Source organism: Nomia melanderi, chromosome 10 (assembly GCF_051020985.1).
Source record: "Nomia melanderi isolate GNS246 chromosome 10, iyNomMela1, whole genome shotgun sequence".
Taxonomy (NCBI): domain Eukaryota; kingdom Metazoa; phylum Arthropoda; class Insecta; order Hymenoptera; family Halictidae; genus Nomia; species Nomia melanderi.
The window spans coordinates 9,899,066-9,918,499 of NC_135008.1; the positions used below are offsets into that span (position 1 = coordinate 9,899,066).

Genomic DNA, 19,434 nt, shown 5'->3' on the forward strand with positions numbered 1-19,434 from the left:
TACTCGGTGAATCCCGCCTTCGGCCGGTTCATCCGTCCATTTCCAAAGTAACCATCTCCCCTTTCACCGTGGAATTCGTTCGAGCATGTTTGTGCAAGCACCGCCGTTGTTGGTCCAGCAAAAGTCGGAAAATTCAGAGGAGGACAGCGATGACGAAAGCACCGGCGATGTCCTGCAGGTTGATCATTTACTACTTCTTCATTCGTTTGTCTCAGTGTTTGGTGGTCCACTTTGGTGATCTTCTCTTCGAAAATTTGACCTTTAAAGGATAAAGAGAAGATTCTGCTGAACCCATTTTAGCACTTACTTCCGGTCAAATGTCTTTTACGGGTCAACGAAATTATCCCTTACCGGTATGCATGGATCATTAAAAAAATTAATAGTTATTCTGTATTAACACCTTGACTACCACGGTGATCACCCATGACTGCCACTTTTGCGTCAAGATGAAAAGATCCCTTGAATAGGGATAAACGTTACTCCACTATCCTCCGTATTTTAAAAATTGTAGTAAATATTAGAAAATGGTTAATTTCTTTTTACGTTTATTTACTGTTATATAAACGAATGAAAATATTTTGCTTAAATTAATATACGTACATTTTTACATAAAACCAAAGTTTCAGTTTTAGTTTTCTACTGTAACATGATTTTAAACTATACAGTATGATGTATAAATAAATTCTTTGACTGCTGTAAGCTTATAGTATCCGTTCAAAGTAATTTTTGGATTAAATAAGGGTTGCTATTTATATAAACTATTTCAGTTAAATACCTTGGATTGTCTAAAAGATTAATAATCGTAATATAATGGAATGCAACGTGATATAAAGACGGTGATAAAGTTCAAAGATTGCGATTAAGGGAGCATGGCCATTTATTGCAAAATCACATCCGCAGCTTTAGAATTAAGGAAGAAATGTGATTAATAACTGTCATAACTTTTTTCCCAAGAAACGACGAGAAGAATGCGAAAGGAAAGCGAGGCGTGGGGAGATGGATCCCCGGCTGGAATTCGCTTTCCAGCTTTTAATGGATGCGACGCAACTGTCACGTCACGAGGTTATGGATCACGTTTTCGAGGGTGATATGCTCGACGAAATCAATCAACTGTTCTTGCCACACATGAGGTCAACCCTTGTCTGGTACTATCAAGAAGTGGAAGAAGCAGAACCTCTACGACCGCTAGAGATTGTAATAATTAAAGGATTCTTTAAGCAAATATTAGAAAATCACGCTTCAAGTAATAACGATATATTGAAAAGAGTAGATAATCAAATCGTTAAAAAATAATGTTTATTTAGTGGAATTAATTCTGAGCAATGAAATAATATCGTTTACAATAAAAGGAATATTCTTTTCGCATACGTAAATATTAGATACAGAACGTCAATTATTTATTGGACTTTTAATGAACACCTTGCCCTACAATATCGTGTCAGACTCCTGTTAAAGATTTCAAATAAAATTTAACAAACATAAATATTATTGAATTTGTTTCAATGTAAATTACGTATCATTCCTCTGTCATCTAATGATTATACTTTAGAACACACATTGACATAGAATAAGACTGGAATTTTCTCTTATTTTCAATAAATTATTAATAAGAAAGTAGTCAAATCGATCAGAGTTCAGAAGGAAGTCACAGGCTAAGGGTTTAAGTGTCCAATTATTTGAATGAATCACTTATATTTATATTCGGGCTGGGGAGAGACACTGAAAATGGCGGACGTTACAGTGTAAAAATCTACGGTAAACCTCTCCACTTCTCGGTCGACTATTTGCAAACTAAAAATGCATGTGACAAAAGGAAATGTTACGTTGTAACGTGCATCGTAACTCTATATTATTTTACGCAAGTTCGATCAGACGAGCAACACGCGTTAAATTTTACTCGCAATACAACTGAATACTAAAATGCAAGCGTACGATTGTAACTGGACAATACCTCTCCAATACCATGAAAACAAGTTTGCAATTTGATTGCACAGATACAGACGAAGGTTTCAAGTGCCAGGTCAGGTCCAAACGCGCCAGCGCCAAAGGTGAAGGAGACGAAGGAGACGAAGGAACCGGCGAAAAAGAAACTTTTCTTGACTGACGGATGGCAGGTGCCATGCACTGGAATATGCATTTATATGTTCAGGTAATGTGAAATCTACTGCGTCCACACGTTCATTATCCCGTCCATCATACGAGTGGCTCAGAATAATAGTGGTCTAACTCCTATTTTTGAGTTCTCGAGAAAAAACAGCTTTCGCGAGATGTTCTTGGATTAATTAATCACTAATATTGCAATGTTATTACACAATGATATTAAATACCATTAATTATTAACCCTTTGCACTCGAGAGGTGATTCACCACTTGATATAACAAAATTATAAAATCTTATTTATAACATTCAATTTTCTGTGATGCTTCAATGCGTACAATATTGAAACAGAATAGCTTCCTTATGAATTTATGTATGTTTTCTTGTTACTTAGTTTCAAAAAATATCGTCTATCGGAAAATGTTGAATATATTTAGTGGAAAGCTTTCGTGTGTAAAGGGTTAATATTAATAATTATAATTATAGAACATGTATTTCTACAATTCTCATCGCCAGTTTTATCGATCATCCCAACTCTACTGTAAACGTACTCTTAGGCATAGTAGAACGCGATACTAAAGTTTTGCCAGCCGATTCCTTGACACCGTGTATATACTGAAAAATATACATGGTGCATCACATCGCTTTGTGTTAATTGTTTTCAAGGTACTTACGATTTGCCTCAAGTTATAAATCACCATCACAATAAATACTTAACAGCTTCAAGAAATATATTACAATTACATCATTTTCAAAACACATATTCTTAGAAGTTTTTATTCGTAAAACGTTAATTCACTGTATTCGCGCAATATATACATATGTTTAGAAAGAAAATTTTTCTCTAGAATCAGTATCTCGAAACAGTTGCCCGAAGAAGGCTTTCAGAAAGATCTGTACACGGGTGTGATAGATACGAAGAAAGTAGGAATAATAACAGCAATACAGCGAGTGGTTGAACGGGTCTTTATGGATGCACTTGCGCACCCTGGCTCCGAAGGAGAGGATGACTGTCCAATGATCAAGAGTCTTCTGTTACCTGGTTTGAGATCTTTCTGCAGTGCTTTGAAAGGTACTCGTACCAAATTCAAAATTGTTTCATTCATTTATTGTACTTATTACCCTGAGTATTCGCAGTTTAGAATTGACAATTAGAATTTAACAAACTCATAGGCTCGTATTGTACTTACCAATGTCTTCAAAGTTGATAATAAATGATTATTATCTACTTATTTACTTATTACTCAACGCATTTTCGGAAACTTTCGTTGCAAACAGAAACACTATTCGCTTCTTTTGTCCCTATTCTCATTACCACCATACTCCTTGCATTAATGACAGCAATACGTCGATATGGCATGAACTCAATTCCAAAAACGATATGGCCGGAACTTTTGAACGCCACTGTATATATTACAAATCACATATAGAAAAATAATTGTAAAAATATAAATTTGCTTCAACTAGTTGGTACTGCCATCAGAAGAATATGCCGATCGCAAAGAGTTAAAAATTTCAAAGTGAACTAACCGATAGGAGCTCCTTTTACAAAAAGGATAGCCTGTTTCCGCTTAAATGTATCGTATGCGTGGTGCACATTTCCGCGTTTGTTACAGTCTGCGAACAGGTGGCTCACGAGGGACACATATTCGAGGACTCAGAAATGTTGATGCTCGGGGTGCGCAATTTCGAGGAAGCAAAAGCATTTGTAGCGAAAGAGAACGCAGTGAACATCATAGAAGAGAGAGTGGAGAGCTGGATCAAGAGACTAAAGGATTTCATGGCAGAAAGTAAACAGGTGAAACGGGAGAATGACAATTCCGGGCCGCAACAAGAGCTCGAGTATTGGAAACGAAGAGGAGCGCAGTTCAGTCAACTCGTCGATAAACTGCAGGTTCCACTGTTACGTTCTATTCATCCGCCGAGTTGCTAACAACGAAAAGTAAAATGCGCATTTCCCGTGCTTTCTGTGAAGGATCATGAAATACAAATGTCGCTGCTGTGCCTTCAAGTAGCACGCTCGAAATTGATCAAGGCCTGGGTTGACATCGAGGACGAAGTCACATACTGCTACAACGAAGCCAAGGACAACGCGAAGTTCATCCAAGCTTTGGAGAAATGCTGTCACTGTTTGTACCTCGATGATCCGGTAAGATTACTGAAAAACGCGATTAAAGAAATTTCTAGAAAATGCTTCTTGGCAAGTTTTGTTTGTTTTTATTCTTGCGGTGCTATTGCACGAAAGATAGAGGACAGTATTCGAAGACGGAAAATTACGAAATGTATATCAAGAAATTTTGTAAATCTTGTGATAATCTTTCTTGTAAAAGTTAGCACTTGTAAATCTCGTGGTAGTTGTTCTTGTAAAAGGTAGCACTCGGTGCTAACATTTGTGTATCGTATTATTAGGTGAAGATGAGGGATTCCCTCGTCTCATTGTTACAAACAGTTCGCCTAATATACAGTGTATCGAGGTACTACAATACCTCTGAACGAACCAGCTCGTTAATGATAAAGATCACGAACCAAATGATCGTGGCCTGCAGGGACTACGTCACCAATCGAGGCCGCGAAACCGTCTGGGGTCAAGATCGAGCGGCAGCCCGATCGAAGCTGAAGCATTGCTTAAGATTGAACAAGTAATGGTAAAATTTGATGACAAGCGTACTCGTCTGTTTCCCGAGCAGAAAAGAATGATAAAGGACGACGTGTTTAAAGGGCTTACAGGGAAACGTACAGGCTAGTTCGTTGTTCACCAGCCGTAACTGAACAGGAGTTCTCGTTCTCAGAAACTCACGTGTTCGGACGGTTCGATTCATTCTGCGACAGGATCAAAAAGATTTTGACCATGTTCGAGCTTATACAAGATTACAAGAACCTTTTTGAAAGACGAATGGAAGGCCTATTATTGGGAGAAGGTATGTGAAACAGAAGTAATGAAAACAAAAGGACCTTATAGCAATTCTGTATCTATTAATAGACTGATTTCTGTTATCAGATACGTGAGTTGATTTTAAGAAAATTATTTCGGTTTGCGTTTTATTCAACGTTTCTAGATTACCTATTATTAAATATTAAGACCAAGGTCATCATATTAAAAGCATTTTATGATAATTATTTCGGTATCCCTTCTTTTCACAGTTCGAGATTAAGTCATGTTAAAAATAGCTCCTTCAGAATGATCATTGACATTTTTTGGACACTGTAAAAGTACATGAAACTCGAATAGTTCCTTCTGAAACTGAAGTATGGCACTGTTTAATTTTCAAGATTATTCTGAATCACTTTAAAAGATATCTTCTTTTCTTGCGAGATTAAGGTATTTGTATGGTTCTTTTACTGGAACAGCATTGGACGACGCGATAAGAACTTTTCAGGAAGCTGAGAAAATTGCTACCACTAAATCGTACGACTATTTGGATGCAAGGAATACAGTGTTTGATACCGATTACGACGACTTCATCACTAAGACCGACGCTCTAAAACAAAATATCGGTAGTATCATTGTGAAAAATTATGCTGATGTTTGGGAAACGCCACAGGGTATACGATTCTTAACTCGATTTGAGAAAGTGAAGTATCGTGTTATAACAAACTAATATTGAACAGTTTTATTAATATTTAACAACATTAACATTAGAATTACTGCGCAAGTATTTTATCAGCGATAATTTTAAGAAAGTAGGTTGAATGCGTGTTTAAAATTATTTCTTGCCCTAAAGGTCAGCGAGAAAATACCGCTAACGAAACTCGATGAAAAGTATATTATCGTGGTGAAATATTGCGACAAAGAAATAGATCGGATATTAAAACTGTTCAAAAAACAAAGAGACGATCCTCCATTACCTAGACACATGCCAGCAATCGCTGGAAGATTGACTTGGAGCAATTCACTCAAGTAAGTAAATGTTTAAGTATATTGTTATTGTACATAGTTATTTAACTAAAAAGATTTTCACTTTCTTTCCTTTTCTATATCAATTTTTCATGTAAACATATTATTATTTACGTACATTTTCAGATTATATACGTATAAACTGTAAATATCACATTAATGCTGTTTAATTGCACAATAAATGTTTCATATAATAAAAATAATCAAGTATTCCAATATCTAAGTATTTTACTACTTTTTCTCATTTCATTATTAACTTTAAGTACTTAAATCAAATATATTGTTTACGTATACCGAAGTATCTAAAATTAAAAATGAAATGAAAACAAGCAATAAGATATTTAGATATTGATTATTTTCATTATTTGCAACGTTTGTTATGAAAGTGATACAAAACTGATTTAATGAATGGTCAATTTTTAAATAATTCTTCTTAACCTTTCTATATCTAATATCGAATTTGCGCTTTCTTTGTTCTTCTGTTTATAGAGTTCATCTTGACGAATTGGCAGCGTCAGTCTTCAGCCACCCTGTGCTAAAAAATCTGCCATTAACAATCGAATTGGAGAAACGGTACAATCACGCTCTTAGTGTTTTAAACCAGTATAAGTCAGATATCGCTGAAGTATGGACACATCAAAATTCTTGGGCAATCGAAGATTCCTTAAAACGGTAACTCAATTATCATCTTTCTTTACAATCGATTCCAATATATACTTTCAATATGAATGTCTCTAAATAATGGTGGTCTCCTATGTACATAGTAGTGGACTATTATTTCTGAGTTCCCTAAACAAAAACTGCTTTTGTGAAATGTTCTTGGATTAATTAAATACTCGCATCGCAATGCTATTAATAATATTAATTCTCATAAATTATTACTATTAGTAATTGCAGTATTATTACTTCATTAAATCAAAACGATTTCACAAAGCTTCTCTTTCTCGAGAACTCAGAAATGGGAGTTAAACCATTATTATTCTGAATCACGTATATAATGATTAGGTTTCTGCTGGTAATTGACGAAAAAACGGATAAAATTAAGGTGAACTTGGATGGACGTGTAACTCTTTTGCTTCGGGAAGCTGACTGTTTGGCCAAGCTGAATCTAGAAATTCCAATCGTGGCGCTGACGCTTTTGGCGAAGAAAGATCATTTCACTTTGATCACGGACTCCCTTCAGTTGATGATCGACAATTTCGTGTCCACGGCGAGACGAGTGAAACTAGAAGTCAGGCCGCTTTTGTTACCGCATTTGGTACGCGTTGCGAGTTTATTGGAAGTTGGAATCGTCTCTTTGACGTGGACTAATCCGGAATGGAAGGAATTTTATCAAAATACAACGGAGCAGATTAAGGACTTCGATATTCTGATTACGCGAGTTCACGACGTCTACGATAACAGGTATAAAATAACAAATGAAACGTTAGCCCCTAACATGGCACACGGTTATATGTTTCTTCGTTAATGAAAAAATAAAACATTAATGTTTAACGATCAAATAGAAATAATAGGTTTAATTTCATCAAAAGCTTTAATACTTTTGTTGTTACATTTATTGAAATAGTGCTTTAGGAAATCTGTTTATAATAACAAATATTAAGGCACTGTGCTTCTACTGTAGGAGAATAACTTTAAATAATATTCAAAGCAGTCATCACTAAATGATAAAAATAACGTACCAGTTTTCAAAATTATTTTCCAGGAATTTTTTTAGGGTAAATTACTAAATTAAATTAAATATAATTCTGCAAATCAGTGACAATTTTCATTAAGAAATCAATTTATGTAGAAAATATGTTTTGTTTGGTGTAATTATATAATATAATTGGATTTCTCATTAGAAAGTATTGTAATTTAATTTTATATATGCTGTTTCCAAGTTTCCATGTCGAATTTCTGTTTATATTTAAATATTGAGTTTTTCAAAGATTTTAACATTGATTCGTTACAAGGATTCTGGAAGTTCTGTCAAGTATGCAAAAGATCACCTTACATGTACTACCAGAATGTGATCAGCCTTGGACGATCGAGGAGTTTGTGGAGAAGACTGAAGAAATATGTAGACTCGCAGCGGTAGATTTATATCGCAAAAGTATGATGGTGGAAGAGGCGGTAGAGGAAGTACTCGATCTCGTGAAGAATGCCGCTGAAAACTTCAAAAGCGCCGCCAATTCCAATCAATTTGATTTTTTCAACGGCGAAGGTAAAACCTGAAGTTACTTTCCTCTCGTATAATATCCTTGCTAGTTTATTTATATTATATCCACTCAAAAATAAGAAACGCATATTTCTTTATACTTAAAATTTTTATATAATATAAACACATAATAATTTCTGAAATAAAACTTGAAATACAAATATAAAAAGATCAAAAATATGAAATGATATATAAATTAAAATATATTCAAACAGATCTTTTTATCAATTTTTCTACTCAACACAGTTTGCATTTTTGAATTTTCAAAATCACTCTAGAAGTATAAAGATTCTATTAAAAGAGTTCATAGCAGTTTATTAACGCATAGAATTATATTCCAGAATAACCCCATCCTTTCAATTATAATTTTAGCTTGTTAACATAATATATGCACATAAATAAAGATACTGTACATAAAAGTAAGTATCATTGTACCTTATCATCTTAATATCCTTAATTACTAATTTATAAACGTCAAAATAATAAATTAAAATTCTTTTAAAACAAACTCTAATTTGCAAATTCAAAAGGAAATTAATTATTATCTGGTATTTGTTAATCTTGATTTAGGGAACAGATATTGTTTTCTACTTTTCATATAATTGCTTTCATAGAAACCGAGGAAGATATAGACCAAACGGTTCAACAAGATTGGTCGTTAGTCTGGAATTTATTCGACGATCCTCAACAGTTGTTAACTACCCCAGGTAGTTTGCCCAAGGGGATGCAAGATATGGTACGAAACGCAGTATCGGAGATGAGAAGATATTATTCAAGAAAAGTGGTAGACGTTCTCATAAAGGTTACCCGAACTTCCCTGGATGCGATCAGAAAACGTTTCATTCGAGAAATTAATCCAGGTATTTATTTTAATTGAATAAAATACAAAGTGAATCATCTAAGATAAAGTACTTAAATAATTCGTATAGTTTTGGAAACAGAAAGGTTGAATGTCCTTGAATGGCCATAGTCATTGAAATATCCTAGTAATTGAAAAGGGATGCAATTTCAGATATTTAAAAACACATTATTTCATTTAGAAACCTCAAAATCACCTCGAAATTTTCTAACCCTTTCAATGAAAATAACGCGTGCTCTTTGTGCAATACTTAATTTTGTAACTTATTTTATAAAACTGCGGTATCGCAACTACAATAATTTCCATAAATAAATTGAATTAAACCTACAATATTTTAGTTTGCTTTATAATAGTTATGTCCACAAAATTGAATAACATAAGTAGAAACGTTTCTGTCAACATAAATTGTACGACAAAAAAATTAACAGATTAATCTAAGAAAAAGTCTATTACGTAACAATCTCTTTGAAGTTACACAACACTTCTCCTAAAACGTTCAAAGCTTTAGAAGTTATTGAAATTATACACTTGTTTTAAATGATTTATCCTTGTGTAAATATTATTTTCGAAGTTTCGTAGACAGTAAGGCGAATTAATAATAATCTTTGAAAAAGAACAGACTCCGAGCCCAATATTTCTGCTACACGCAACCTTGATGATACCAGTAGTGACAGTGAAGCCCAGTTTAGATGATGTCCAGGAGGTCTTAACATTAGTCGGAAAAACGATTGCTGGTGTCGCAAAAGGAGTTTCGCAATGGAATTCGAGAGTTAGTAAGGTAATTCCCCGAATTTAAAATTCACTACATAGTTATTTTGTATTAACGTGTGTGAATGTCATTTTCTGAACTTTGTATTCGCGACATAATGAAAAAAGATAAGTATTACCTTTCATATTTTATAATGAAATTGAAATAATGGGAAAATAAATTACAATATAAATTACATTGATTGAATTGAAGAAAAAGTTTTATTACAACAAGCTAGTATCAAATCTGACATAAGTATACACTAGATAAGAAATGTAAAATATCAAAAGTAAAACTTTATTCTAAATAATACAACAATAAATAGATAAATGTTAAATTCTTAATCATAATAATTAATTAAGAACATAAAGAAGAAGAAGAAATTCTATCTCATAAAGAATATTGTCAAGTATTTACAAGTTATTATCGATACATTTTTTTAAATGTAACATAGTAAAACTTTTACAACTAATTGTTCGTAAAATGATTCAATCGATTAGAATTCTTGGGGAAACGCGTACCCAAAGAGGAGCTTTGCCGATATAGTGATGCGAGCTCAAATTCAAGTTGCCAAGAAGAAACAAGAGGAACCAGAAGACCCAAAAACCAGAAGACGACGACTCTACAAAATTATCTCAGAAGAAAGACCTATTTTCCCCGTTCAGGAAAGCAATTTCTATGGAATGGTGATGGATAATAAAGAAATAATGAAATTGTTATCCATATTGAACACGTGCATGCTGGAATTCAAACCGGTAATTAATTACGATATATTTTTAAATGATCGAATAGAAATGTAGTTTAATAAAATAAGAAAGATATCATTGTTGTAGGATCTCGTAGAATTTATTGACCGATGGAAACCATACAAATTTCTCTGGAAGAACGAACGCAGCATGAGAGAATTGTTGCAAATTTCCTTGCCAGAATTTGAAGCTACTCTGCGAAAACATAGCGAACTTGAAGACCTTTTAGCTACCGAACCAGACATGATCATTTTTGGAACCTCCATCGCTATATCTACTGAAAAGCTGAAATACGGCCTATACACGGAAATCAAAAGTACAAGTTTTCATTTGTCATTGTAGAGAATTTTTGAATATTCATAAACAGATACGAATTGTCAAAAATTTATAAATATATGAAACTACTGTATCGCATGATATATATCACAAGCACCCAAAGAAATTTGTGTGTGACAGGTATTTTATACGTTTTAAGAATTGTTTAAATATATTCAAACGTTTATAATGTTTCAAATATAATACCTACGTCACTCTATTTGAAACCTATAGAACCATTTTCTCGGAGAAACAGTCATATAATTTTTATAAATAATACACACATCATGTCTGAAGTTAAAAGGTTGATCTTAAAAATGAAATTTTCTTAATGATTGAAGATAACGAGAAACAACGATTAGATCTGCAATAAGCGAGCGAGATTTTGCAAAAATCACTCATCAAATATGTAAATGTATAAGACGAACGAAAATACGTTTGACAATATTTCCAATTTAGATTTTACCTGTCATGTCCACAGCGTGTACTCACAAAATTGGCCAAGCTATGAAGAAGAAATATAGACGAGAGATGGAATACGTTTACGCTTTGATGAACGAAATGGAACGCAAACTGGACAGACAAATCCGTGACTTGGACGACGTGCGTCTGATCATGAACACCCTGAAAAAGATTCGAGAACAGGAAGTAGACATGGAGCTGAAGATCGATCCGATTGAAGAAGCTTTCAATATAGTGACGAGATACGAAGTACCAGTAGACCAGGAATGCCTGGAACAAGTAGACAATTTGAGGTATACGTGGCAGCAGTTGCTGACGAGAGCGCAAGCGAGTCACGTGCTGTTGTTGAAGCTGCAACCCCAGTTTGAAGAGGACTTAAGAAACAATCTCGAGAAATTCCGACTCGACAATGAAATGTATTGCGAGGAGTACAGATCCTCTGGGCCCATGCAACCGGGTTTGAGTCCACGAGATGCCTCCGATAGACAGATACTATTTCAAAATAGATTCGACGGCATGTGGAGAAAGCTGCAGACTTATCAAAGCGGCGAAGAACTGTTTGGACTGCCCATCACGGATTACCCTGAACTATCGCAGATCAGGAAAGAGCTGAATTTGCTACAGAAATTGTATAAATTGTACAATGACGTGATCGATAGAGTGAATAGTTACTACGACATTCCCTGGGGCGAGGTAAAGTGTTTCAAATGAAATAATTCTAGTTATAGGAAAGAAGTGTTTTCCGCAAACGTAAATTACTCCACTAGGCTCGTATACAAGTATTAATTTTAGTTTCTTTGTTCTAATGTGAAAGAAGGAACACAATTTTGCAGAAAGGTATATGGTATTTTACTTTTCATTTTTCATCTACCAGAAGATTAGGAAGTTAAATTGAGTTGCATGAAATCATCAAACAGTTTGTATCGTTCAAACAAATCATCAAACAAATTTCTTTGTGTTCCGGGAAAAAAAGATGATGAATGATAATTACTAAATCTACAGGAAATATGCTGTACAGATACATTATTCCATTATTGACGTTCAGGTGAATATCGAAGATATAAACAACGAGCTAATGGAATTCCAAAACCGGTGCCGCAAGCTGCCAAAGGGACTGAAAGAATGGCCGGCATTCTTCGCTCTGAAAAAGACGATCGACGACTTCAACGACATGTGCCCTCTTCTCGAGTTGATGGCCAACAAAGCCATGAAGCAGCGCCATTGGCACAGAATCGTGGAAGTGACAGGCTACACGTTCGATCTGGAAAGCGAGGGTTTCTGCCTGAAGAACATCCTCGAAGCACCATTGTTGAAGTATAAAGAGGACATCGAGGACATCTGCATCTCAGCAATGAAGGAAAAAGACATCGAGGCTAAACTACGAATGGTCGTGAACGATTGGTCATCCCACGAATTAACGTTCATGACGTTCAACAACAGAGGGGAGCTGTTGCTAAGAGGCGACTCTACTGCCGAGACGATCGGTCAACTGGAGGACAGTTTGATGGTGCTTGGCTCCTTGATGTCGAATCGTTACAACGCGCCGTTCCGCAAGCAGATACAACAATGGCTCACGGATCTTTCGAACACCAACGAAATCTTAGAAAGATGGCTACTGGTGCAGAACATGTGGGTCTACCTGGAGGCGGTGTTCGTTGGGGGTGACATAGCGAAACAGCTACCCAAAGAGGCAAAAAGATTTAGTAAAATCGATAAGAGTTGGCAGAAGATCATGCAAAGAGCTCACGAGACTCCGGGGGTGGTACCTTGTTGCGTGGGGGACGATTTGCTTAAGCAACTTTTGCCCCATTTACAGGAACAATTGGAATTATGCCAAAAATCTCTAAGCGGGTAACTAATTGCATATTCTTTGGAGATTTTAATTCTGAAATTATGAACAAGTAGAATTCAAAGAAACTTATAAAATTATTCATTCGTCAGGTATTTGGAAAAAAAACGTATGATGTTCCCGAGGTTCTTCTTCGTATCGGACCCCGCTTTATTAGAAATCCTTGGTCAAGCATCTGATTCTCACACGATACAGAACCACCTTCTTTCTATCTTCGACAACACGCGTTACGTTAAATTTCACGACATCGAGTATAATAAGATGACCGCGGTTATATCGTCCGAGGGGGAAACGATTTTAGTACGTATTTCATGGAGAAACTATTGAATGAAGAAAATCGAAACGATTTTTGAATTTCACAATTACAAGTTGAGACTGAGTATATCATTACTGTGGAAGATTTATTCTAAATATAATAATTATGTATTAAGCTGTCAATTGATAATAATGATATGTGAAGATTATTTCAAATCTAACAGCTCGAAAAAGCAGTAAGAGCGGAAGGCTCGGTGGAAACATGGTTGACGCAGCTTTTACAAACATCTCAGCAGTCTCTGCATTCGATAATCCGACAATGTTATTCTATGATCAACGATGCGAACTTTAATTTCCTTGGTTTCCTGGACAAAATGCCCGCCCAGATCGGACTGCTCGGAATACAAATGATTTGGACCAGGGACAGCGAATTAGCTCTGGCTCAAGCACGCGCCGATAAAAAAATTATGACGGAAACAAACAACCGATTCCTTGACTTACTGAATACTTTAATCGACCAAACTACCAGAGACCTATCGAAAATCGAGCGAACGAAATTTGAAACATTAATCACCATCCACGTGCACCAACGTGATATCTTCGACATATTGGTAAACTTTGTGAATATAAATTTGGTGAGCTTAACGTAGATTTTCGAAGAACACATACATATACAATAAATAATTGGAGAAGTAAATTTGAAGAATATTTGTTAAATATCAGAGTGCTGAAACAGAAATTATACAGGAAATTATATCATGTAACTTTATTTCCTGCAATATTCTTTCAATTATTAAAAAATCACATAATTTTATATTAATCGATATATAAAAATCATATTTTTATCATTAACATTTCGTTTCATATATTTTTTACTATTGTTATTCCTAAAAGACAAAAAAACGGGAATGGAACATTGTATTTTATTCTATCTAACATCGTGCCAAACATTTAGTTGACTTTGCTTTATAAAACATGATACAAACAAAACTTTGTTTACGTATTTTTAACATGAACAAAATTTCTTTACAGTGCCGCTTAAACGTACGATCGGTGAACGATTTCGAGTGGTTGAAGCAATGCAGATTTTATTTCAAAGAAGATCTCGATAAAACATCAATATGCATAACAGATGTAAATTTTACGTATCAGAATGAATATCTAGGGTGCACAGAACGACTCGTTATCACTCCATTAACTGACAGGTAAGAGTAGTGCAATCTTAGCTACTGAGTCAATTGACGTCACAAAGATAATGGTATACATTAAATCTTAAACATTTACCATTCAGTGTAAAATCAAAGAAACATTGTAGAATGTATTTTACTTTATTATCACAGATGTATTATTCGCCTCTTTTACCTCATACTTCTAAACTCGGTAACAAGGAAAGTATTAACCCTTTGAACTTTGTACGCTCCAATATTGCACCAGTTATAATATTAAATATTTTAATAAATCTTAAAGAAACTACACTAAAATTATTAGATTTTCCACACATCCAAATTTTGCACTGAAAAGGAAAATAAAAGATCAAAGAAATGTTATAACATTTCTCATTTTCGCCAGGAATACTATAAAAATTAGTACTGTACTGAATACTGTTAAACATAAACAGTTATGTAAGAGTCAATCAAACGTTCTGACAATCAAATTATAAAAACTTCAATAAATGAATTTAACCGATTTGGCTTTTAATTCATACATTTTATACTTTAAAACTTTTAAATTTATTTATTTCCTACTTTATTCGGGTTTTAAGGTGCTACATAACACTGGCTCAAGCTTTATCGATGTCGATGGGTGGTTCGCCATGTGGACCAGCTGGAACCGGCAAAACCGAGACTGTCAAGGACATGGGCAAAACCTTAGCGAAATACGTAGTGGTTTTCAACTGCTCCGATCAAATGGACTACAGAGGATTGGGACGGATTTACAAAGGCCTAGCTCAAAGTGGATCCTGGGGTTGTTTCGATGAATTCAATAGAATCGAATTGCCTGTTTTGTCTGTTGCTGCTCAGCAAGTAGCTGTTGTTCTTGCCGCGAAGAGGGAGAAGAAGAAGCAATTCGTTTTTACAGACGGTGATCTGATAGACATGTGCCCTGAGCTCGGAATATTTATAACCATGGTAATAAAAAGTATAAGAGTAATATGATATCCGATGGCATGTGTTCCTGATAGACGTTGAAAATAAATATTGCTAGAACAGAAAACATTATTATAACACAATTGAGTAAACGATACTTGTAACACAATAATGAATCACATTTTACAGAATCCTGGCTACGCTGGCAGGAAGGAACTACCAGAGAATCTGAAAATTCAGTTTCGCACCGTCGCTATGATGGTACCCGACAGACAAATTATCATTCGAGTGAAATTAGCCAGCTGCGGTTTCTTGGAAAACATTACACTCGCCCGGAAATTTTACACCCTGTACAAATTGTGCGAAGAGCAACTTACTAAACAGGTGATCGCGTGAAAAGGAATAATTCATTATTTTTGTAAGATTCAAAATGTATAATATTGCATTCACATGTGAAGGTCCATTATGACTTTGGTCTAAGAAATATACTGTCGGTGTTGAGAACTTTGGGAGCATCGAAGAGAGTGAATTCGAAAGACTCTGAAAGCACAATCGTCATGCGAGTTCTGAGGGACATGAATCTTTCAAAACTTATAGGTAATACTATTTACAATTAGCGAACCTGTTCAGTCAATATAAGAATAAGTGATTAAAAAATAATTATCTCTACTATAGAACAGTCGACTTATAAGTTTAAGTTTATTCTACTGATTGTTATTACCTCACGAAACTTCATGGACGAATCTCCTTTTCGGAAGCACATTAATTACATATATAACATTACCTAACGTTTTTTTATGTATCCTAACATTCATTGTTTCCGTTGATAATATCATCTCACATTTTAAATTTCTAAAATAAATCGAAATATATTTGAGAAGATCAGTAATAAATGAGGTGTCATTTTAAATATCTTTAAATATTTATGTTGTTATAAAGCTACATGTACTTACATAACATTACTAAGAAGGATGTATAGAATAATTGTTTGCAAAAAACATTTGCGTAAATTTAATAATCACCAAACAAATAGTTTTTAAATATGAAAATTCGACTTTTCTTCGAAGTTAAATTTTTCAAGTATTACAAGTGTTGATCATTTCAGATGAGGATGAACCACTGTTCATCTCTCTAGTAGCGGATCTATTTCCTAATCAGGCTCTCGAGAAAACTTCTTACCCAGAATTAGAAGATGCTATCAACCAACAAGTGGAAGAAGCTGGATTAATTTACCATCCACCTTGGGTGCTGAAATTGATACAATTGTATGAAACTCAGAGGGTGAGACACGGAATAATGACGTTAGGCCCAACTGGTGCTGGGAAAACAACCTGTATACAAATTCTGATGAAGTCGTTAACGCAATGCGGCGATGCTCACAGGTAATTAGTACCAAATGTGCAGAATAAGTCAAAGTAACAAAGTTACAAGCTATTTCCTTCGAAACTACAATACATTCACATATGTCAATGTCATTTTTTTAAATCGAATAATGATTCGGTGCACAACGAAATTTTTTCCAGTATTATTAGATAAATGTATTGCATACTATATATTTCATATTTTATTTATTGATTCATAATTGAAATCGACTTTACAGAGAAATGAGAATGAACCCAAAAAGCATAACAGCTGCTCAAATGTTTGGCCGACTGGATGTAGCCACCAACGATTGGACGGACGGCATATTTTCAGCCCTGTGGCGTAAAACATTAAAACTAAAAGAAGGGGAACACGTTTGGATGGTCCTGGATGGGCCGGTCGACAGTATTTGGATTGAAAATTTAAATTCGGTGTTAGACGACAATAAAACTCTGACTCTGGCGAACGGTGATCGTTTATCGATGGCTCCCACGTGTAAGATCATTTTTGAACCACATAACATAGACAACGCTAGTCCGGCGACGGTGTCTCGTAACGGTATGGTGTATATGAGCTCATCTGGTTTGGATTGGAATCCTGTAGTGACCGCTTGGTTGAAAACGAGGACACCTTTGGAGCAAGAAGTTTTTGAACAATGCTTCACAGATTCTTTTGCACAGGTGAGACTACACAATAATAACAATAATTGAGATGTTATACCTTACCCCCTAAAATTAAAGAATCACTAATTTTAATTAATCAACTGTCGACATTTAAATTGCTGCGATAAGAAAGCTCATTTTAAGAATCAAACTATCTTTACATTTTCAAATTTAATTTTTCCAAGATCTCGTTTTTGCCCTGAATCGCAGTAATGAATTAAAGTTTCTTTCCCTTTACAATGTTACAAATTTAAAAGATTTTAACAACATAGTGCAGAAAAGTAGACAATTAAATATCGTTGAGGACATATGTGACTACTCTATCGTAAACTCCTGCAAGGGAACAATATTTCGTTTGAACAAATCTAACGTAACCTATTCAAATAACTTCACAGATTTATTCGTGGAGTACTCAAGCGATGACGTTAACCATAGACGTTCTTCAGTGCAATATCGTGCAACAAATGTTATATCTCCTGGAGGGTTTAGTTCCTGCTGAGAGCGTAGAAGACAAAGAAGAGGAGGACGAAGAAAGAGAAGAAGAAAAACGGCAACCAATGACAGCGGATCACTTGAAACGTCTTTACGTTTTCACTTTGGTATGGAGTATAGGAGCTCTTCTAGAAACACCTGACAGAGAGAAATACGATTCTTACCTTCGTGGAAACTTTGAAAGTTTAGACTTACCGGTATCTGAAAAATACCCTAACGCAAAAGTTTTCGATTTTTTTGTAACCGAAAAGGGTAAATGGGATACGTGGACCAGTATGGTAACCAATTACGTTTATCCAGAATATTCTGCGCCTGATTACAGTAACGTTTTGGTGCCAATACCTGACAACGTAAGAATACAATACCTGATCGATTTAATTGGACGGCAGGATAAAGCTGTTTTACTCATAGGCGAACAGGGTTCAGCTAAGACAGTAATGATGAAGTCTTACATGAAGAAGGCAAATGCGGAAACTACGTTGAGCCGTTCGTTCAACTTTAGCTCGGCAACAAGCCCATACCAGTTTCAAAAGACAATTGAAAGTTACGTGGAGAAACGTCTAGGAAACACGTTTGGACCACCGGGTGGCAAGAAAATGTTGATCTTTATCGACGACGTAAACTTGCCACAGATAAATGAGTGGGGTGACCAAATCACCAATGAAATTGTTCGCCAGACAATGGATATGAAAGGATTCTATTCCCTTGAGAAACCCGGGGATTTCACAAGTATACTGGACGTGACGTTCTTAGCTGCAATGTGCCAACCTGGCGGAGGAAGAAATGACATTCCATCGAGACTGAAGAGACAATTCAGTATTTTCAATTGCACCTTGCCCGACGAAGCATCCATTGATCGAATTTTCAGTGTACTCGGGGAAGGACACTACAACATGAAAAGAGGATTCTCGTCAGAAGTTAGAAATCTCGTGAAGAAAATGGTCCCGTTAACTAGGATACTTTGGAATCGAACCAGAACAAATTTGCTACCAACACCGGCGAAGTTTCATTATGTGTTCAGCCTTCGAGATTTGTCAAGAATCTGGCAAGGTATGGTTGGCACATTGTCAACTGTCATTGATAAGGAGAACGTACTGATGCTACTGTGGAAACACGAGTGCAGTCGAGTTTTCAGTGATAGATTCACGATACAAGCTGATAAGAAATGGTTCAAGGAAGAACTAATCCGAGTCACGAATGAAATGCTAGGAGAAAAATACGTGAATATGTTGAATCAGAATCCTGCGTTTGTGGACTTCATGAGGTAAGGATTAGATGTAATAACTTTTTCGATTCCTTCGTATAGCAATCGTTCTCTGCAACCTACTTCAACCAAATATACAAAAATTACATCCGCAAACTGCGTTAGATCAAAACGAATGCGTAAAGAAACGAATTAAACTAG

At 35.2% G+C, this 19,434-nt stretch overlaps 1 protein-coding gene across 1 annotated transcript in view; it reads left to right on the plus strand.

Annotated features, from left to right (window-relative positions):
• Positions 1 to 19,434, plus strand: part of Dhc1 (dynein axonemal heavy chain 1) — a 26,948-nt gene continuing 7,514 nt past the window's right edge. The window contains exons 1-28 of the mRNA XM_031983128.2: positions 1 to 178; positions 955 to 1,194; positions 1,995 to 2,149; positions 2,946 to 3,169; positions 3,714 to 3,991; positions 4,073 to 4,246; positions 4,507 to 4,736; positions 4,816 to 5,015; positions 5,446 to 5,669; positions 5,820 to 5,995; positions 6,482 to 6,664; positions 6,998 to 7,396; positions 7,948 to 8,198; positions 8,807 to 9,052; positions 9,666 to 9,829; positions 10,300 to 10,554; positions 10,633 to 10,861; positions 11,342 to 12,015; positions 12,368 to 13,173; positions 13,264 to 13,471; positions 13,651 to 14,037; positions 14,459 to 14,631; positions 15,189 to 15,555; positions 15,703 to 15,897; positions 15,972 to 16,110; positions 16,619 to 16,895; positions 17,114 to 17,555; positions 17,933 to 19,293. Coding sequence (XP_031838988.2) covers positions 86 to 178; positions 955 to 1,194; positions 1,995 to 2,149; positions 2,946 to 3,169; positions 3,714 to 3,991; positions 4,073 to 4,246; positions 4,507 to 4,736; positions 4,816 to 5,015; positions 5,446 to 5,669; positions 5,820 to 5,995; positions 6,482 to 6,664; positions 6,998 to 7,396; positions 7,948 to 8,198; positions 8,807 to 9,052; positions 9,666 to 9,829; positions 10,300 to 10,554; positions 10,633 to 10,861; positions 11,342 to 12,015; positions 12,368 to 13,173; positions 13,264 to 13,471; positions 13,651 to 14,037; positions 14,459 to 14,631; positions 15,189 to 15,555; positions 15,703 to 15,897; positions 15,972 to 16,110; positions 16,619 to 16,895; positions 17,114 to 17,555; positions 17,933 to 19,293 — 8,750 coding nt within the window. The 5' untranslated portion in view covers positions 1 to 85. The remainder of the gene's footprint in view (positions 179 to 954; positions 1,195 to 1,994; positions 2,150 to 2,945; positions 3,170 to 3,713; positions 3,992 to 4,072; positions 4,247 to 4,506; positions 4,737 to 4,815; positions 5,016 to 5,445; positions 5,670 to 5,819; positions 5,996 to 6,481; positions 6,665 to 6,997; positions 7,397 to 7,947; positions 8,199 to 8,806; positions 9,053 to 9,665; positions 9,830 to 10,299; positions 10,555 to 10,632; positions 10,862 to 11,341; positions 12,016 to 12,367; positions 13,174 to 13,263; positions 13,472 to 13,650; positions 14,038 to 14,458; positions 14,632 to 15,188; positions 15,556 to 15,702; positions 15,898 to 15,971; positions 16,111 to 16,618; positions 16,896 to 17,113; positions 17,556 to 17,932; positions 19,294 to 19,434) is intronic.